This window comes from Mesoplodon mirus (assembly GCF_964341445.2).
Source record: "Mesoplodon mirus genome assembly, chromosome: 19".
NCBI lineage: Eukaryota > Metazoa > Chordata > Mammalia > Artiodactyla > Ziphiidae > Mesoplodon > Mesoplodon mirus.
Window position 1 is genome coordinate 62,963,753 of NC_138995.1, and position 20,229 is coordinate 62,983,981.

The window sequence follows — 20,229 nt, forward strand, 5'->3', positions numbered from 1 at the left end:
GATAAACAACAAGGTCCGACTGTATAGCTCAGGGAACTATATTCTACACTCTGGGACAAACCATAATGGGAAACAATATAAAAAAAGTGTATACGAGTATAGCTGAGTCACTTTGCTGTACAGCAGAACTTAACACAACATTGTGAATCAACCATACTTCAATAAAAAAATTTTTTTAAGATACCTGTGCAGAAAGGTGTTTCAGGAAAGAGTACAGATAAAGGATAGAGACAAACACAGCTTTGGTGAGTCATTTGTTACCAGAAAATAGCTTTGACCACCAGTCTTTTTTTTTTTTGGCTGTGTTGGGTCTTTGTTGCTATGCATGCACAGGCTTTCTCTAGCTGTGGTGAGCAGGGGCTACTCTTCGTTAAGGTGCACGGGTTTCTCACTGCAGTAGTTTCTCTTGTTACAGAGCACGGGGCGCACAGGCTTCAGTAGTTGCGGCACAAGGCCTTAGCTGCTCCGTGGCATGTGGGATCTTCCCGGACCAGGGCTTGAACCCATGTTCCCTGCATTGGCAGGCGGATTCTTAACCACTGCACCACCAGGGAAGTCCCTGACCACCACTCTTAACTTACATCCCTACAACTTACAGTCCTGCTTCTTTGGAATAATGTCTTTGCCTTCTCACCAATCCTGCCTCGATTTTACAGGAGAAGGTGTCCGCCAGCCTATCCCACGTTAATCTTTCCACCTGGGCTCTCCTCCCATCAACTCACCTGTCTTTTGTGTTTCATGTATCAGTTCCCAGTCTGGGATGTATTGGAAGAGGTGGAGCGTTAGAATCAGATGCACAGGACAATGCTCTTTCCTAAAAGAGAGCAAGCTCTTCCACTTTACAGAACTTTACAGAACCTCTGATTTCAACTCTGTAAAGTGAGGACAATAATAATTTTATTATTATAGTAATAATACAGTAATCATTATATATTGATACTGTTTACAGAAAGTTTACATGAGATGCTGCAAATCTCCTAAGAAGGGATTTAGAAAAGTACTCATTTAATTTTTTTCTTTGCTTCTTCCACTTTATTTCCTCTTAGCTCTGAGCATATAAACTTTCTCAATCATCTCATGGGAATTCCCTGGAGGTCCAGTGGTTAGGACTCAGCGCTTTCACAATGGGGGCCTGGGTTCAATCCCTGGTCAAGGAAGTAAGATCCTGAAAGCTATCATCTCGCCCTAAAAATAACCTTCCCTAAACCATGCTGATTTCTTTTTAACTACCCCTGAAGGTTTTGTGATTCTCTTCTTGCCCCTCTAATCCCTCTGGTGGATTGCTTCAGCAGTGAGGCAGATGTTTAATTTGAATTGTGGATACATAGGCATTTGTGTGGCAAGCTGAAATGCATTCTCTTTTAAATAAGCCTCCCTTGTTAATTTAGTCACTTAACCAGATAGTTGGGAGATTTTTGTTTTGTTTTATGTTTTCAATCTCCATGTATCAAGGTAGTTTTACATTAGAGGGAAATATATAATTAGGAAATTTTCATTTAATTTTTTAAAATTTATTTTATCGAAGTAGAGTTGATTTACAATGTTGTGTTAATTTCTGCTGTATGGCAAAGTGACTCAGTTACACACATATATTCTTCATTTTCTTTTCCATTATGGTTTCTCACAGGATATTGACTATAGTTCCCTGTGCTATATAGTAGGACCTTGTTTTTTATCCATCCTGTATATACTAGTTTATATCTGCTAATCCCAAACTCCCAATCCATCCCTCCCCCTTGGCAAGCACAAGTCTGTTCTCTATATAATTTTCATTTAATTGTAACCTAGGAAATCTTAGTTGTTCTGTGGTTAGGATGCAACCTTTTTAATGCGTCCTTAGAAATAAGTATTCTCACTTTTTCTGCCAATAGGGTCAATATTTTTCCTAAATATTATATAGGAATGTTCACGGAAGCTTATGTTCTTTCAAGGGTTCTGTTTTGAGTAATCCAGCATGTAAACTTTGTCTCTCCATTATCAGTAATGTTCATCTTTTTTTTTTCTTTCATAGATGAGTAATGGTAAGAATGTGTCAATTGCGGTTTTGTTTGTTTGTTTGGCGGTGCCGTGGGGGATCTTTGTTCCCCCGACCAGGGATCGAGCCTGTGTTGCCTGCCCTGGGAACGCACAGTCTTAACCACTGGACGGCCAGGGAAGTCCCTCAATTGTTTTAGTAAAATGCATTTATTTCTATTAGCTTCTACAAACATGATTTTTAATGGGTGATACCTTTTAGTATTTTGAAAAAGCAAACAGTATGGGAAAATATGAAGTAAAAATGTGCCCTTTCTGGGCTTCCCTGGTGGCGCAGTGTTTGAGAGTCCGCCTGCCGATGCAGGGGACACGGGTTCGTGCCCCGGTCCGGGAAGATCCCACATGCCGCGGAGTGGCTGGGCCCGTGAGCCATGGCCGCTGAGCCTGCGCGTCCAGAGCCTGCGCTCTGCAATGGGAGAGGCCACAACAGTGAGAGGCCTGCGTACCGGGAAAAAAAAAAAAAGTGTCCTTTCTTAGGCCCGTTAGTTCACCACCACCCACCTTGATCCATTTTATGCTCATCCCCCAAAGATAGTGTGTATACAGGGGGTGAGGGTTGTATTAAATGTCTTAGAGGCTGAGGCACCAACCTATGCTGATTACTGAGCATTTTTAAGGATGCAGAGTGCAACGATTCCTGAATTAACCCACATGTTATTGATCAACCCTTAAATGACCTTCAGTCTTGCTATTGTGAACAAAACTATCTAATAATAATTACATTTAAATGCATTATTTACAGAGATCATTCAGTAGTGAAAGAGGAGATTTGCCAGATTTAAGAATTATTCCTGGAAGGACTTCCCTAGTTGTCCAGTGGTTAGGGCTCCGTGATTCCACTGCAGGGGGTATGGGTTTGATCCCTGGTCGGGGAACTAAGATCCCTCTTGCCTCTTAGTGTGGCCAAAAAATTAAAAAAAAAAGAATTATGCCTGGAGCATTCCTAACAAGTACAAAATATTTATGTTGTCACAGACCAGCCTTCTAACTAAGAGAAGAAATGTCTGGCACAGGTCATGAGTGTACGCTATAGATACCCGTAAAACAAGTTGATTTAGTGATTGGAGGTTATCAAATCCGCTCCGATGGCTAATGATGTTGAGCATCTTGTCATGTGCTTAGTAGTCATCAGTGTGTCTTCTTTGGGGGAATTGTCTATTCAGATCCTTTGCTTGTTGTTAGTTGAGTTATTTATCCTTTTATTAGGGGTTTTGTTACAGGGAAGAGCCAAATCTGCCTACGTGTTGGATCTGTTTCTTTTACTTTAACCTTTGCTTCCTGTTGCCTTTGTTTACTAAAAGGATACTGTCTATACATAATGGCCTGCCTCTGGGAACCCTGCCCTCTGCCTGAAGGTTAAACCAAAGCGCCTTTGTTCAGGGAAACATCCAGACCCTGTTCCACCTGTGGATGGCTGCAAGAAAGAAGAAATTAACACATCCCCTCCCTGAGGCCGGCCATTCCAGGAGATATTTGCAAATCTTAAGGCCTGTTTTACTTTACTTCCTCATCTCCTCCCCCCTCTCTGTTCTGTAAAAGAAGCTGGCCTCCAAACCCTGATAAGATGGTTATTTTGAGACACTAGGCCGTCATCTTCTCGGTCTGCCGGCTTTCCCAATAAAGTTGTATTCCCTGCCTCAACACCTCGTCTCCAATTTATTGGCCTGTCGTGCAGCAAGCAGAGCAAGCTTGGACTTGAGAGCAGTTTTATATTTTCTAGGTACAAGTTCCAGGTCAGATATTTATCAGTATACTTTTTTTTTAAGTAGTACCTTCCTTCATCTACCTTTAAATTTATTTATTTTATTTATTTTTGGCTGTGTTGGGTCTTCGTTGCCGCACGTGGGCTTTCTCTAGTTGCGACAAACGGGCTATTCTTCCTTGCGGTGCCCGGGCTTCTCATTGCGGGGGCTTCTCGTTGTGGAGCAGGGGCTCTGGGCACTCAGGCTTCAGTAGTTGCAGCACGCGGGCTCAGTAGTTGTGGCTCGCTGGCTCTAGAGCGCAGGCTCAGTAGTTGTGGCACACGGGCTCAGCTGCTCTGCGGCATGTGGGATCTTCCTGGACCAGGGCTTGAACCCGTGTCCTCTGCGTTGGCAGGTGGATTCTTAACCACTGCGCCACCAGGGAAGCCCTATCAGTATACTTTTATACCAAAAATCTTTACTGTGTTTGTATAACTGAATGTTATATTAACAGGCACAACCGGAATCAACTGATCTAAAAACTGTGACTGATTTTCAGTAAGTGGTGGGAACCTATTTGCCAATTCCCTTGAGTCTAGCCTGTTAGCCAAGATCATTCACTGGCAGGTGTTTTTCAGTCTTGCTCTGTACCAGATGCTATTTCAGGAACTAGGGATACAGGCAGTAAAATATCCCAGAGCTTATATTCTGGTAACAAGATAGATATGGTGTCAAGTAATTATAAGTCTATGAAGAATTGTTACCTGTTAGTTGGGCTTTTCTCAGTATCTTTCACAAAAGGAATAGAGAATGTCATTCCATCTGGTGAGTCAATTGAGGCTGGTTGTACAAACGAGAATTTGATACAAGGTTCTCTTTTGAATCGTGTCACTTTTCCAACAGGTCCCATTTGCTTTGTTTACCAAAGAATCTACTTCTCCATCAAAACCTGAGCTCTCAGCCTTGCGTTAAGATGGGAGAAGCCAAATTATCCTCCTTTTCCAACTATGGACTGCAATGGTGTTTCAAGCAGCTACACAAAGAAGAGTTTCAGATATTTAAGGCATTACTAAAGGAAAGCGCTTCGGAACCGGCAACCTGCTCTTTTCCTCTGGTTGAAGTGGATAATGCCGATTCGGAACAGCTCACCTCCCTCTTGCATGAGCATTATAAAGAATCTTTTGCCTGGAAGATATCCATTGACATCTTTGAAAAGATGAGCCTGTCGGCGCTCTCAGAGATGGCCAGGGATGAGATGAAAAGTGAGTAGGACACATTTGGGGCAGATCTAGGGGTAGGAGAAAAGGGAGGTGACCTCAAGTTCCCATGGGGATGGGAAAGGTATCCTTGTTCTCTCAGGGGGTCCACCTCTACAGCGTGAGTCTGAACTAGGAGAGCTAACTCACTCATTGGTCAACCTCCCTGGCTGGAAGCTATAGAGTCATCTCCAGCCTGTGAAACAATGAAGGAGAAGACATCGGTAGGTAAACCCTCTATCTGGAGAGAATGTGGTCAAAGTCAGCAGATGGGATTTGTAGTCAGAAGTACGTAGGTCTGGTGCCACCACAAGTGTGACTTCTGGCAAATTTTGTCCTACTCTGACCCTTGGATCCCACATCTGGGAACAGTAGCTGTGATGCTTATCCGTGCTGTTGCAAAGGTTCCATAAGATACTGTATAGAAAGTGGTTAACAAAGCTTCACTCATGTTTCGAGAACACTTATGGCTGTACAATGGACATCTCCCTTATTTCTTGCCCCAGACTGAGGGACTAAGGTTCAAGGAACTTCTCTAAGGACTGACCTTCCTCAGAATGTTGGTACCCATATTATAGCAACGTACTTAGATCAAATTGTGTAGTTATCTTAAGGTATTTAGGAGAAAGTTAGTAGAAAATAATAATAGCTCTCCTTCATCAGGAGGAATTGTCTCCTCAACTGTGGACAAAAACTTAACGAAGAGCCCCAAGTGTAAGCAATCAGATTGGCCCTAAAGACTTACAGGTATTACATGCCTATATGTAGCTCATCAGCTGTAGCTGCAAAGGACTTGAACAGAAGCTATTCCTTTGGAGCCTCAAAAAAGCCCTGGGTGGAAAACATATTAGTATTATTCACAGGAAATAAGGGTTATAAAATTAAAATAATAGTTGGTATTTACCAATCAGTACCCCAGTCTAAATACCATGTTGAAGCTGTCATGTGCCCTGCTATTGATTTTCAAACTCACCCAAAAAATAGGTTCCCCATGACAGAAGCTAAAATAGAGATTCTACCAAGTTACACAAGTTGACCAAGTTCTTGACCTAATACGTGACAAAAATTACTTAACATTCATTTTGCGTATCTTTAAATTCTCGTGTGTCATGTGCCAGAGATTTATAGCTTGCAATGCAATAGGGAAGAGGGATAAATAGGCAATTTTTTAAATGGATGGTGTAGAAAAATATGTGAAGACTAGAATCACTTCCTAGAGGAAGTAAGGTTCAGGCTGAGACAAAAATGAAGAAAAGGAATTAACTGAGCTAATTGGGTAGAGAAGAACATTCTGAGCAAAAGAGAGCAACATTATGAACTCTTTAACAAAGAAAGAGGTTGGATAGACCATGAAGCAGTGGAGAGAATATGGCAGGAGATGAAGATAAAAAGGTGGTCTAGGGGCTTCCCTGGTGGCGCAGTGGTTGAGACTCCACCTGCCGATGCAGGGGATGTGGGTTCGTGCCCCGGTCCGGGAAAATCCCACATGCTATGGAGCGGCTAGGCCCGTGAGCCATGGCCGCTGAGCCTGTGCTCCACAACGGGAGAGGCCACAGTGGTGAGAGGCCCGCGTACCGCAAAAAAAAAAAAAAATGGATGGTCTAGAAGTCAAACAGCATCTTGAAAATAATTTTAATAGCAAAGCATAAGCAATTAAATAGTTTTAAAGGGATAGGGGTAGAAATAATCAAACTGGCATTTCAACATTGTTGCTGAAGTCATGAGTGGTCTGGAAAGAGTCATGAGTAGATGTGGGGAGAACAGTTAGGGGTCCATTCTAGCATCCCATGGGAGAAATAAAGGCAGCTTGGACTGGGGTGATGATGGCAGTTAAAGAAAAAGTAGAAATGGAATTGGAAGATATTTTGGAAGCAGACACAACAGTTTTTGAGGACTAAATGCAGAGGGAGAATATGGTATCAAGCATGATACCCAAGTTTCTGGCATGAGTGACGGGGTGGATGGGGTTCCATTGCCTCATCCCAGGAAATACTGGGAGAGCTGTTTCGCAGCAAGTAGATGGGGGAGGGAGAGGGGGAGGGAGGATTGGTCAATGTTAGAGCTTATGAGTTGAAGGTACCTCTATTTGGAGAACTCACAGGCGTCTGAGTAGTAAACTAACTATTCTGACGGTCGAGAGAGGTGTTTAAGATGACTCTTGATGATTAACTCTTCTTTTGTTAAATTTATTGATTAATTTATTTATTTTGGCTGCCTTGGGTTTTCATTGCTGCATGCGGGCTTTCTCTAGTTTCAGCGAGTGGAGGCTACTCTTCGTTGTGGTGTGCGGGCTTCTCATCACAGTGGCTTCTCTTGTTGCAGACCACGGGCTCTAGGCACGTGGGCTTCAGTAGTTGTGGCACATGGGCTCAGTAGTTGTGGCTCACGGGCTCTAGAGCGCAGGCTCAGTAGTTGTGGCACGTGGGTTTAGTTGCTCCGCGGCATGTGGGATTTTCCTGGACCAGGGCTCAAACCCGTGTCCCTGCATTGGCGGGCGGATTCTTAACCACTGAGCCACCAGGGAAGCCCTTGACAATTAACTCTTAATAACCATAATATACTGTCTTATTATATGACCTACCCAGGATCATACAGCAAAAATGGGACTGAAATGTACATTTACGTGCTCAAAATCAGACACTCTTTACTATAAATCTCTGCTGCTTCACTGTGCTGGTGGTATTTGAGGGTCTGTCTCCATTTTCCTCATTTCAGACTAGTCATGGAATAAACTGTGAGATCCTGAGCCTAGTCTTCATTGCCCTCAGTAATTTGGGCAGAGGATGTGCTCATCCCTGATTTGGGGAATTGCCATGACTTTATTGAGACATTATCTCGTCTACTCTCTATTGCAGAATATTTACTGGCTGAAATACCAGAACATTCTACACCAATGAAGACGGACCAAGGTCCAAGCATGGAAGAAGTACCAAGTTAGTGGGGCAGAGGGGGGTGGAAAATGGATGTGTATGAATGATGCTGCTATTAACATTTATGTATAAGGAAATTATCACAGAAAACTATTTACTGAGATCTAAGATAGTAATATCTCAGTAAGATATGGGGTAGATATATCTAGTAGAATTTGGTGTTGAGGGTTTCAGAAAAACAGAGGTTCAGGAATTGCTCCCACCTTTCTGTTTAGACAACCTGGTGGATGGTGATGTTGAAAGTCAATGATTTTTTTCAAAAATATTTATTGATTGATTGACTGATTTGGCTGCACAGGGTCTTAGTTGCGGCACACGGGATCTTCGTTGCCACATTCAGGATCTTAGTTGCAGCATGTGAACTCTTAGTTGTGGCATGGCATGTGGGATCTTAGTTCCCAGACCAGGGATTGAACCTGGGCCCCCTGCATTTGGGAGCGTGGAGTCTCAGCCACTGGATCACCAGGGAAGTCCCAAAAGTCAATGAAGTAAATTTCAAACTCTGAAATCACTTCAAGCTGGGCTTTTGTTCCATCTGTACAACATAGCTTATGTTGGCAGGTATGGGTTACTTTAATCATTCCTTGGACAAATATTTGAAAACCTAATAGCTGTCAGTATTGTCCATTTTCAGTTGGAATGGGTAGTAACAAATACCAACAATGACGACATTTCTAGAATACTTGCCATGGGCCGGGCGCTGTTCTCACATTTTGTGATTATGTCGTGGGATCCTACACCCATCTCATGAGGGAGGTATTAATATCCCCATTTTATTGATGAAAAACTACTGTAGAGTGATGGTGTGGGGCTAAAATTAGATTTCTGTATAAGGGAATGAGCCAAATATCTGTTCCAAAGTAAGTTCAGAAATAGAAGCTTCTTTCTAATTATCATTTACAGGAAACTTACTAGAAGGAGTAAGTTTTTGGTTAGAGGTAAAAGCTGAAATGAGTTTTTGGTGCATTGAATTTGAGGTCCCTTTAAGGTAGTGAGTTAGACATATGATCCTGGATTTTTAGGGAAGAAATCAGCACTAGAGAACAATATTTGGAACTCTTAAGTACAGACATGATCATTAAATCCATGAAAGAAGAAAAGGTATCTCCCCCCCGACCCCTAGTATCCCCTTTGATAACCGTAAGTTTGTTGTCTATGTCTATGAGTCTATTCGTTTTGTAAATAAGTTCATTTGTATCATTTTTTAGATTCCACATATAAGTGATATCATATGATATTTGTCTTTGACTTACCTCACTTAGTATGATAAACTCTAGGTCCATTCATGTTGCTGCAAATGGCATTATTTCATTTTTTTATGGCTGAGTAATATTCCATTGTATATATACACAATACTGTACATAAAATAGGTAAACATCAAGTACCTACGGTATAGCACAGGGAATTATATTCAATATCTTATAATAAACCATAATGGAAAATAATCTGAAAAAGAATATGTGTTTATATATACTCATAAATATATATAAATAAATATAGATATATACAAATATTTATATAAATATATATAAACTGAATCACATTGCTATATAGTTGAAAATAACACAACATTGTAAATTAACTGTACTTCAATTTAAAAAAAAAGAAGAAAAAGAAAAAGCGGCTGAGGAAGAGGCAAAGAAGGGTTGAATTCAACTTCAGCCTATCTTTCTGGGGTTCCTCTACCTCTACAAAAACCTACAACTCAGGAGCACAGTCTGTCCTTTTGACAGAAGATAATACATCAGTGTGACCTCAGCAAATAGACCTTGTTCAGATCTCAGAGGGTCTGCTACTTGTTAATACAGATCTGTTCATGACCTTCCTGATGCAGAAAAATGAAGTTTAAGATTTAGAACTTTTATGTAGAGATTTTATGTAGGGCTAGTCACTGTCTCATGCGTTTGTATAGAGAGAGTCTTGCTCTCTCTTTTTTTTTTTAAAGATAATGGTAGTATCAGCAAATGTAAGGGACCGGATAGGAATTTTTAATTTTTTTTAATTTTTATTTTATATTGGTGTATGGTTGATGTACAGTGTTGTGTTTCATTTCAGGTGTAGAGCAAAGTGATTCAGTAACACATATACATATATCTCTTCTTTTTCAGATTCTTTTCCCATATAGGTTATTACAGAATATTGTGTTCCCTGTGTTATACAGTAGGTCCTTATCAGTTATCTATTTTAGATATAGTAGTGTGTATATTTTTCTCCCTCCCCCCCCATTTCCCCTTTTGGTAACCATAAGTTTCTTTTCTAGGTCTGTGAGTCTCCTTCTGTTTTGTAAGGAAGTTCATTTGTATCCATTCTTCGATTCTACCTATAAGTGATATCTATGATACTTGTCTTTCTCTGTCCCACTTACTTCACCTAGTATGATCATCTAATTTTTTATGTTAGTGCATACCTATTGGATGTCAGAGACTGTTAAAGAGGCTACAGGTATGGAGGTAAAATGACAAGGTATTTTTCTCATGGAGCTCACCTTGGAAGCTGGGAGCTAGATAATTAAGCACATAAAAGAATTGCCATTTATGACAAATGTTGGGAATAAAATAAAGAGGATAAGGTTGAAAGAATTACACTTTGTAATGATAATAGTGGCCATTGCTCATCTTTGCCAAGCCCTGTGCCAATAAATATTGAATGCACTTTGTGTTCCTTAAATATTTGTCGCAGCCCTTGAAGAGGATGTCCATCTCATCTTATAGGTGAGGAAATGGAGGTCCAGAAAATGAGGCAACTTGTTCCAAATCACAGAAACTGTAGAGCTTCGAGTTCCAGGCAGGACCGGTCTAACTTCAAAGGCTGTGCTTACCTCCTCGTAAAGAGCAGGGTCCCCTGTCACATGGAACTGTTTCTCCACAGTAGCCCAGGACTCCTGGGCTGGAACTGAATGTGCACGCCCATCCCGAGGTCTGGAACGCAGGGCCACGCACACATCCTCAGCTCCCCCAAGCTTCTCTGTCTTCCAGAGACCACATAGGCATGTTCAGTGTAGATTATTCAGTGAATACGTAGCTGCGTGTCCACAGGGCACCAGGTACTGTTACAAATACTGAAGATACAGTAGCAAGTAGCAAAGTCTCTGCACAGAATCCATTGCGGGAGACAGATAATAAGCAAACAGAAATGTAACCTATCAGGTATGAAGTCCTGGAAAGAGAAATCAGGTGAAAGGGACACAGAGCTATTTTGCAGAACATCCGTAAGCTTTGCGGAAGTGATCTTGGTACGAGGGACAGAGCTTGTTGTATGTACGTTGCTAGGAAGAAACAAAAGAGCCACAGCTGTAGGCCGTCTGACTGAGGATCCACTAGGTCTGCGGTTTTTGTTTTGCTTTTTTGCTAGTTTTTTACTAAAATCCAGACTTTCTTCAAACTCTCTGTCTCGTTCTTCCTCTCTCCTGTCCGACTCAGGCCACAGAGATGACCAACAGGACTATAAGAGTCACGTGATGAGGAAATTCTCCACGAAGCTGGATGCACACCACAACTTTGAAAAATTTGCCTCTGGCTGTCCAGATGTGCACGTGTTGTTGGGGGCTTTTAATCCAGACCAGGGGGGCTTCCGGCCTCTCACTGTGGTTCTACATGGAAAGGCGGGAATCGGGAAATCGGCTCTGGCCAGAAGGATCCTGCTGTTCTGGGCGCAAGGTGAGCTCTACCAGGACATGTTCTCCTATGTCTTTTTCCTCCACGCCAGAGAGGTACGGTGGAAGAGGGAGTGCAGCTTTGCAGAGTTAATCTCCAGGCAGTGGCCAGACACCCGGGTCCAGGTGGAGGGGATCCTGTCCCAACCAGAAAGGCTCTTGTTTGTGGTTGACGGATTTGAGGACCTGGACCTCGCCTTCAAAGATGATGACTCAAATCTCTCTGGAGACTGGGCGGAGAAGCAACCCGTGTCCGTCTTGATGCACAGTCTTCTGAAGAAGGTCTTGCTCCCCGAGTCTTCCCTGATCATCACCGTCCGAGACTCAGGCATAGAAAAGCTCCAATCCGTGCTCCTGTCTCCCCGTTATCTGTTGGTTGGGGGACTCTCAGTGGAAAAAAGGATGCAGTTGATTCTTGAGCATATGAAGCATGAACATCAAAAGATGCAAACCTTGCGTTCAGTAGTGGGCAACCACGAGGTGTTTGACAAGTGCCAGGTGTCCGTCGTGTGCTCCCTGGTCTGTGAGGCTCTCAAGCTGCAAGAGGCACCAGGAAAGAGCCTTTCCATCCCTTGCCAGACTCTCACGGGCTTGTATGCCTCATTCGTGTTCCATCAGCTCGCTCCAAAAGATGCAGTCAGGAGCTGTCTGCGTCAGGAAGAAAGAGTCACCTTGAAGGGCTTGTGCCAGATGGCTGTGGAAGGTGTGTGGAATACGAAGTTCATGTTTTACAGCGATGACCTGGGCATTCACGGACTGAAGGAGCCTGAGCTCTCCACTCTGTTTCACCCAAGCATCCTTCTCCAAGGCAGCTGCTGTGAAGAGTGTTACATGTTCTTACACCTCAGCCTCCAGGAGTTCTTTGCTGCCTTGTACTATGTCCTGGAAGGATTGGAAGGAGAGGGGGACCCCTACCCTCTGTTCACTGAGAATGTAAAGAGTTTGATGGAACTCAAGCAAATCGACTTCAACGTCCACTTGGTCCAGATGAAGAGGTTCTTGTTTGGCCTCATGAGCAAAGAGGTGATGGGGGCGCTGGGAACCCTCCTGGGATGTCCTGTGCCCCTGGTGGCAAAGCAGAGGCTTCTGCACTGGATCTCTTTGTTGGGTCAACACACCAACACCACTGCCCCGCTAGACTTCCTTGACGCCTTCTACTGTCTTTTTGAGACACAGGATGACGAGTTTGTTCGCTCGGCATTGAACAGCTTCCAAGAAGTGTGGCTTCCACTGAACCGGCCAATGGACTTAATAGTGTCTTCTTTCTGTTTCCGGCATTGCCAGTATTTACGGAAAATTCGGTTGGATGTCAGAGAGGTCCCAAAGCATGAATTTGCTGAGGCATGGCCCAGCATTCCCCAAGGGTGAGTACCTTACCTCTGCAATTTTTTTTTCCATCTTTGGGAGGGGGGCTATAATTGACAAATGAAAATTGCATATATTTAAGATGTATGCCTTGGTGTTTTGATGTACCTGAAATAATCATCACCATCAAGCGAATTAGCATACCCATTACCTCATATAGTTATCATTTTCTTTGTGTGTGTGTGTGTGTGTGTGTGTGTGTGTGTGTGTGTGTGTGTGGTGAAAACACTTAAGACTACCTACTATCCCTAGGCACATTGTTGTACATTAGCTCTACAGAATGTATTTATCCTGCATAACTGAAACTTTGTACCCTTTGGCCAACATCTCCCCATTTCCCCCACCCCCATCCCCAGGCAACCACCACTCTACATTCTGCTTCTATGAATTCGACTATTTTAGAATCTCCATGTAAGTGAGATCATGCATGTCTCTCTGTTACTGCTTTTTTCCATTAGCATAATATCCTCTAGCTTCATCCCAGTTGTTGCAAATGGCAGGACTTTCTTCTCTTTTAAGGCTGAATGATATTCCATTTTGTGTGTATACCACATTTTCTTTATCCACTTATCCACTGACGGACACTTGGGTTGTTTCCATGTCTTGGCTATTGTGAATAATAGAGTACAAATATCTCTTTGCGATCCTGATTTCAATTCTTTGATATACCCCCCAGAAGTGGGATTGCTGGATCACGTGGTAGTTTTATTTTTAATCTGGGGGGGAACTCCATACTGTTTTCAGTAGAGGCTGTACCCTCTGACATTCAAGGGGGAGCTAGAATTTCAGCACAAATCTTACTCGAGAGCTGGAGGTGTGCCCCGTGGGTGTCGAAATATTCAGGAGGCAGGTGGTTATGAGAGCACTTCTCCAGAGCATGAGGTGAGATCTGCTACACTGGCCTCAGAGTCTCTAAAACCATCCCTGTCCCGCCCTAATACACTGGTTTCTCTCCCCGGGCATTTTTGGGGCAGTTGTTCATGTCAGAATCCATCCTGTGGAAGCAAATGCTTATTTCCTTCTCCAACATAGCCTGCAGATCAAAACCCATGATGAGCACTGGGAACACCTCTGCTCCGTGCTCAGCACCCACCCAAGCCTACGACAGCTCGACCTGAGCGGCAGCATCTTGAGTGAAGAGGCCATGAAGACCCTCTGCATCAAGCTGAGGCAGCCAACCTGTAAAATACAGAACCTGATGTAAGGCTTCCCAACCCTTGTACATGCCCCTCTGCCTGGCTGTGTCATGGCTCTCCTCTCCCACCTACTGAGGAAGACCAATCTATAAAATGTATTTGGAGGGAATAAGTGCCATGGAAGGTATAGGAACCAAGTTCCCAAAAGCACAGGATGGGGAATGACTAAAGACCTTGTGAAGGGATTACTAAGGTGGGTTCATTTACTCGGGGTCTTGAAGGATGAATAGGAGTTTGTTAGTGGGGGAAAAGTGAGGGAGGCTCATTTCAATAAATGGTAGAGCATGAGGCAATAGCAAGATCAAAGTGCATGATCTGTGAGAGCCGTTAAATCAGTCCTTAATGCTTTTAGGCTAATAAGGTAACATATTTAAATACCCAATATATTGGGTTGGCCCAAAAGTTCATTCAGGTTTTTCCATAACATCTTAAGGAAAAACCCAGATGAGCTTTTTGGGCCAACCCAATAAGTTCCTGGGTCTGTTGGAGACGCCAGGGTACTTACCAGACACCTAGAGCAGGAAATGAAGGGCTTGTTCTACTTCAACAAAGGTTCTATTCCCTCCAGGACCAAGTGAAGCACATGTGACACTCAAGACTAGACCAAGTCAAGTTCTTGGCTGCAAACATTTTCCTCTCCTGGCCACTTCTATCTGTTCCCTAATTAGTTTCCTTAAACTGGGCTGAACCAAGGAGCTTGGTGATCCCAGAATAAGGAATAATGCTTTGTTCACCTTAAGTCCTACACCAAACTTGATTTCTCTGTCAGCTGTTATATTAACTGTTTTTCCCTCGGGGATCCCTTCCCACTAGCTGCCCCTATGTTAAGCTCTTGTTACACCCTGTCACTTGCTTTAATCCATGTCATCCATATATACACTACCAAATATAAAATAGATAGCTAGTGGGAAGCAGCCGCATAGCACAGGGAGGTCAGCTCGGGTGCTTTGTGACCACCTAGAGGGGTGGGATAGGGAGGGTGGGAGGGAGATGCAAGAGGGAGGAGATATGGGGATATATGTATATGTATGGCTGATTCACTTTGTTATACAGCAAAAACACACCATTGTAGAGCAATTATACTCCAATAAAGATGTTAAAAAAAAACAGTAACTCTAAAAAAAAAATCCATGTCATCACTGTATTTGTCATTCAACCCTAATGCATGATAATGGTAAAGAGATTCAGGAAGTACAAAGGATTTTCAGTAAGTCCCCTGATGCCTCTTCAGCTTCCTGTTTGCCTAATTACTTTCACATGTTCTCATAAATTTTCCATGGAATTATAAATATATAGTGGCATATGAAGTTTTTAATCCAAATGATATCACTTTGCACAGTCTGACATTTGACTTTTTTCTGCAACTTGAACTTGGCTAGATATCTGTAGCTGTATTCTTAATGAACTATAACATATTTCATTCTTTTTTAATAAATTTTTTGAAGTATAGTTGATTTACAATGTTGTGTTAGTTTCTGCTGCATAGCAAAGTGAATTATCTATACATATACATACATCCATTCTTTTTTAGATTCTTTTCCCATATAGGTCATTACAGAGTATTGAGTAGAGTTCTCTGCTATACAGTAGGTCCTTATTAGTTATCTATTTTATATATAGTAGTGTGTATATGTCAATCCCAATCTCCCAATTTAGCTCTCCCCCACCCTTTCCCCCTTGGTAATCATAAGTTTGTTTTCTGCATCTGTGATTCTATTTCTGTTTTGTAGATAGGTTCATTTGTACCATTTTTTTTTAGATTCCACATAGTGATATCATATATTTGTCTTTCTCTGTCTGATTTACTTCACTTAGTATGATAATCTCTAGGTCCATCCATATTGCTGAAAATGGCATTCGTTTGTTCTTTTTATGGCTGAGTAATATTCCATTGTATAAATGCACCACATCTTCTTTACCCATTCATCTGTTGATGGACACTTAGGTTGCTTCCATGTCCTGGCTATTGTAAATAGTGCTACAGTGAACATTGGGGTACACGTATCTTTTTGAATTATGGCTTTCTCTGGATATATGCCCAGGAGTGGGATTGCTGGATCCTATGGTAGCTCTATTTTTAGCTTTCTTATGCATAACTCTTTTGCCTGTTTTGAATGTCTTCCCTGATAGGTTAAGCTCCATAGGGCACAGAATATTAGCATTTGTTTAATACACTCTTCCCAGTGACTGATGCCTCATAGGTAGTCAAGTATTTGCTGCTTTAAGATAAGATACTTTTGACCTTTGAACAATGCAGGAATTGTTTTGACCCTTGAACAATGCCAAGCCCTGGCCCCATGCAGTCAAAAATCCAAACGTAACTTTTGACTCCCCAAAAACTTAACCAGTAATAGTCTCCTGTTGACCAGAAGCCTTACCAATAACATAGTCAATTAATACATATTTATATATGTATTATATACTGTAGTCTTACAATAAAGTAAGCTAGAGAAAAGATGTTATTAAGAAAATCATAAGGAAGAGAAAGTACATTTTTACAGTACTGTATTTATTGATACCATAAATTGACATTGTCTATTTATAAGGGGAATCATTTGTCAGAATCTCCATCAATATTATATGATACAAAATACTTTATATGTTATATGTATAACATACATATGTGTATATACATACGTGTAACAGTGAACATCAAAAATGAAAACACAATGTGAAAGAAATTCATATTTATTTACAGGTATAATGATTCATGCATAGATAATGAAGAAGCAGCAATAAGATTGCTTTATGGTAGCCTAGCCTGTACACTAATGAATGAATCATTATAAAATTTTTATGGCATCCATATTACAGTCACACTCATAATACAGTATTGGAAACATTGTTACATTAAAAAAAACACCTGTGATGATCAGCTGATACAGTGTCTACAATGATGAGAGAGAAAGGCAGACTGTACAGTAATGCAATTCTTTGAAAGCAAAGTTATAAAACAGTGAGAAAACAAACACATTAATTTTATACTGAATATCACTCACCTTATTCCTGTGTAATGATAGGCTATCCACTTCAGTACAAGTTTTGCACACAATGTTCTACATATATATTTTTATATATTTATTGAAAAAAAATCCATGTAAGTGGACTCGTGCAGTTTAAATCCATGTTATTTGAGGGGCAATTGTAAATGCAAATAATGAGAGATCAGAGTTGAAATGGAAGAAAGAGCAAGAAGGAAACATTAGGATACAACCAAGTGTCACCCAAATGTCACCCAAATGTCTGACTAGTGTTTTCTTTCCTCTTCTGTAGATTTACAGGTGCCCAGATTACCCCTGGTCTCCGTCACCTCTGGCTAACTCTTATCAACCGAAATATTAAATACCTGGACTTGGAAAGCACTCACTTGAAGGATAGAGATGTTATGATGGCATGTGAAGCAGTAAAGCACCCATACTGTTTGCTGGAGTCTCTGAGGTAAGTCCTGGGTATGGTTTTTGCTTTGCGGATTTCAGGGCTTTATTGTTTTTACTTTTTATTTTGAAATAATCATTCACAGAAAGCTGCTAAAATATTATAGAGGATCAGGAGTCTGGATAAGGTTGGTGGCGATGGCTGCACAACAGTGTGTATATAATTAATGCCACTGAATTTTACACTGAAAAGTTAAGATGGTAAATTTTGTGTTATGTATATTTCACCACCACAAGAAAAAAGTAACTTTCAATTTTTTTTCTGGCAAAAACCAATTTTATTTAGGCTGTTAAAACATTTATTTTTTATTGTGGTAACATTGACTTGTATATATGAAACCTATATAACATTATATTTCTTTTTGATTAATTAATTAATTTTTGGCTGTGTTGGGTCCTCGTTGCTGCCCATAGGCATTCTCTAGTTGCAGTGAGCGGGGGCTACTCTTTGTTGAGTGAACAGGCTTCTTGTGGTGGCTTCTCTTGTTGCGGAGCACGGGTTCTAGGCGTGCAGGCTTCAGTAGTTGTGGCACACAGGCTCAGTAGTTGTGGCTCTCGTACTCTAGAGTGCAGGCTCAGTAGTTGTGGCACACAGGCTTAGTTGCTCTGTGGCATGTGGGATCTTCGTGGACCAGGGCTCAAACCTGTGTCCCCTGCATTGGCAGGCGGATTCCTAACCACTGCGCCACCAGGGAAGCCCAGGTCCTACCGTTAACACACAGCTTCCAAGACCCTGCTGGGCACAGGCAGTCTGCTTATAGAAGCAGAGGGAGCTTGGGGAAACCTGGAGGTCTTATGGACCTGACCCAGAAGTGGCTCAAATCACTTCCCCTCATATTCTCTTAGCAGGAACTCAGTTGTGTGATCATACTCACTGCAAGGCAGGCTGTGAAATGTAGTCCAACTCTGCATCCAGGTAAAAGCAAGAACAGGTTTGCACAGTTAGAGCAATGCCTGGCTGCGGTATTTACTCTTTTAATCCTCACAAGCACCACTGTGATTGGTAGCAGTTATCTCCATGTTTCAGATGGTAAAGCTACTTGCAGAACGGCAGATTATGTGACACATCAGGCCTAGAGGATATACTATTTAAGGGTACCAACTTGCCAATAGATAAATAGGTCCTGGAGATCTAATGCACAGTATAATGATTATAGACGCCCCAGTATTGTATTATAAACATCAAAATTGCCAGGAGGGCTTCCCTGGTGGCGCAGTGGTTGAGAGTCCGCCTGCCGATGCAGGGGACACGGGTTTGTGCCCCGGTCCGGGAAGATCCCACATGCCGCGGAGCGGCTTGGCCCATGAGCCATGGCCGTTGAGCCTGCGTGTCCGGAGCCTGTGCTCCGCAACGGGAGAGGCCACAGCAGTGAGAGGCCCACATACCGAAAAAAAAAAAAAAAATTGCCAGGAGACTAGATCTTAATTATTCCCACCAAAAACAAAAAAAAAAAGAAATGATAACATGTGATGTGATACAGGTTGTAGCTACTGATACACTGGCAATCATATTGCAATATATAAATGTATCAAATCAATGTATACATGTTGCAATGTATAAATATATCAAGTTACACCTGATACTTATACAGTGTTATATGTCAGATAAATATATGAGATGTCAGCTTTTGATAATTGCTATGAATAAAATAATACTGAAGCAAGAGGATGGGGTTGGGTAGGGCAGGGCAGGCATAGTTAAGGAAGGTAGTGAGACCCACTTACTCAGAAGAAATGACACTCTGGAGAGTGAATGGAAAATTGAACCACAAAAAGACCTGGGGCTGGGATGAGGAGGGGTGTTGCAAACAGAAACAGCAAATGCTCAGACCCTCAGGCCAGAGCAAACAGCATCCAGGAACCAGCCAAATGGACTGAGTGGCTGCCGTGTGGGGAAGGAGGGGAAATGGCTTGCTTCTGGGAGGAGATGAGGATGTGTCTTCCCTTGCCTGTCTCTGCAGGTTGGATCACTGTGAATTAACCCACACCTGTTGTCAGGTGATCTCCCAAATGCTTGTTACATCCATCAGCCTGAAATCCCTGAGCCTGGCAGGAAATAAGGTGACGGACCAGAGCATAAAGTCTCTCTGTGATGCCTTGAAGGTCACACAGTGCACCCTGCAGAAGCTTATGTGAGTTGAACTGTTCACCAGAGTTATCTTCTCTTGAGATCATCCAAGTCATGGGGGAAAAGGGAGGGGAATTGACTGATGCATAAGCCGAGGGTTAGAATGGGAGATGGGACCTCATGGGAGAGCCCAATGTGAAGGTTTGAGAAAGACCCAAAAACTAACATCTATGTCTTTGCTACTGACTCCAAACTGATATAAAAGACCAGAGTAGAAGCTGAATTTGAAGAAACAGAGTAGAATGGAGGTTTCCAGAGGCTGGGAGTTGGGGAAATGGGGAGATATGTGTCAAAGGGTATAAACTTCCAGTTATAAGAGGAATAAGTTCTGGGGATCTAACATACAGCATTCAGGTTATAGTTAACAATACTGTACTATATACTTGAAACTTTCTCCAATGCCAAAATCCCAAAGAGACGTAAGATTGTGGCTAAGCTGCCGTCTATGGCATCCTTAAGCACCAGGCTCTGTGCTAAGTGTTCTCTCCCATTAACATCATTTTCACAAGCAACCTACCAGCTGGGAATTTTTTCCTCCCACTTGCTGATAAG

At 42.1% G+C, this 20,229-nt stretch overlaps 1 protein-coding gene across 1 annotated transcript in view; it reads left to right on the top strand.

The window, feature by feature from the left end:
• The first annotated feature begins 4,674 nt into the window (after positions 1–4,674).
• NLRP5 (NLR family pyrin domain containing 5) overlaps positions 4,675–20,229 on the top strand; it is a 29,928-nt gene continuing 14,373 nt past the window's right edge. The window contains exons 1-6 of the mRNA XM_082607860.1: positions 4,675–4,978; positions 7,828–7,905; positions 11,322–12,918; positions 13,952–14,119; positions 17,389–17,553; positions 19,511–19,681. Of these exons, the coding sequence (XP_082463986.1) occupies positions 4,690–4,978; positions 7,828–7,905; positions 11,322–12,918; positions 13,952–14,119; positions 17,389–17,553; positions 19,511–19,681 (2,468 nt within the window). The 5' untranslated portion in view covers positions 4,675–4,689. The remainder of the gene's footprint in view (positions 4,979–7,827; positions 7,906–11,321; positions 12,919–13,951; positions 14,120–17,388; positions 17,554–19,510; positions 19,682–20,229) is intronic.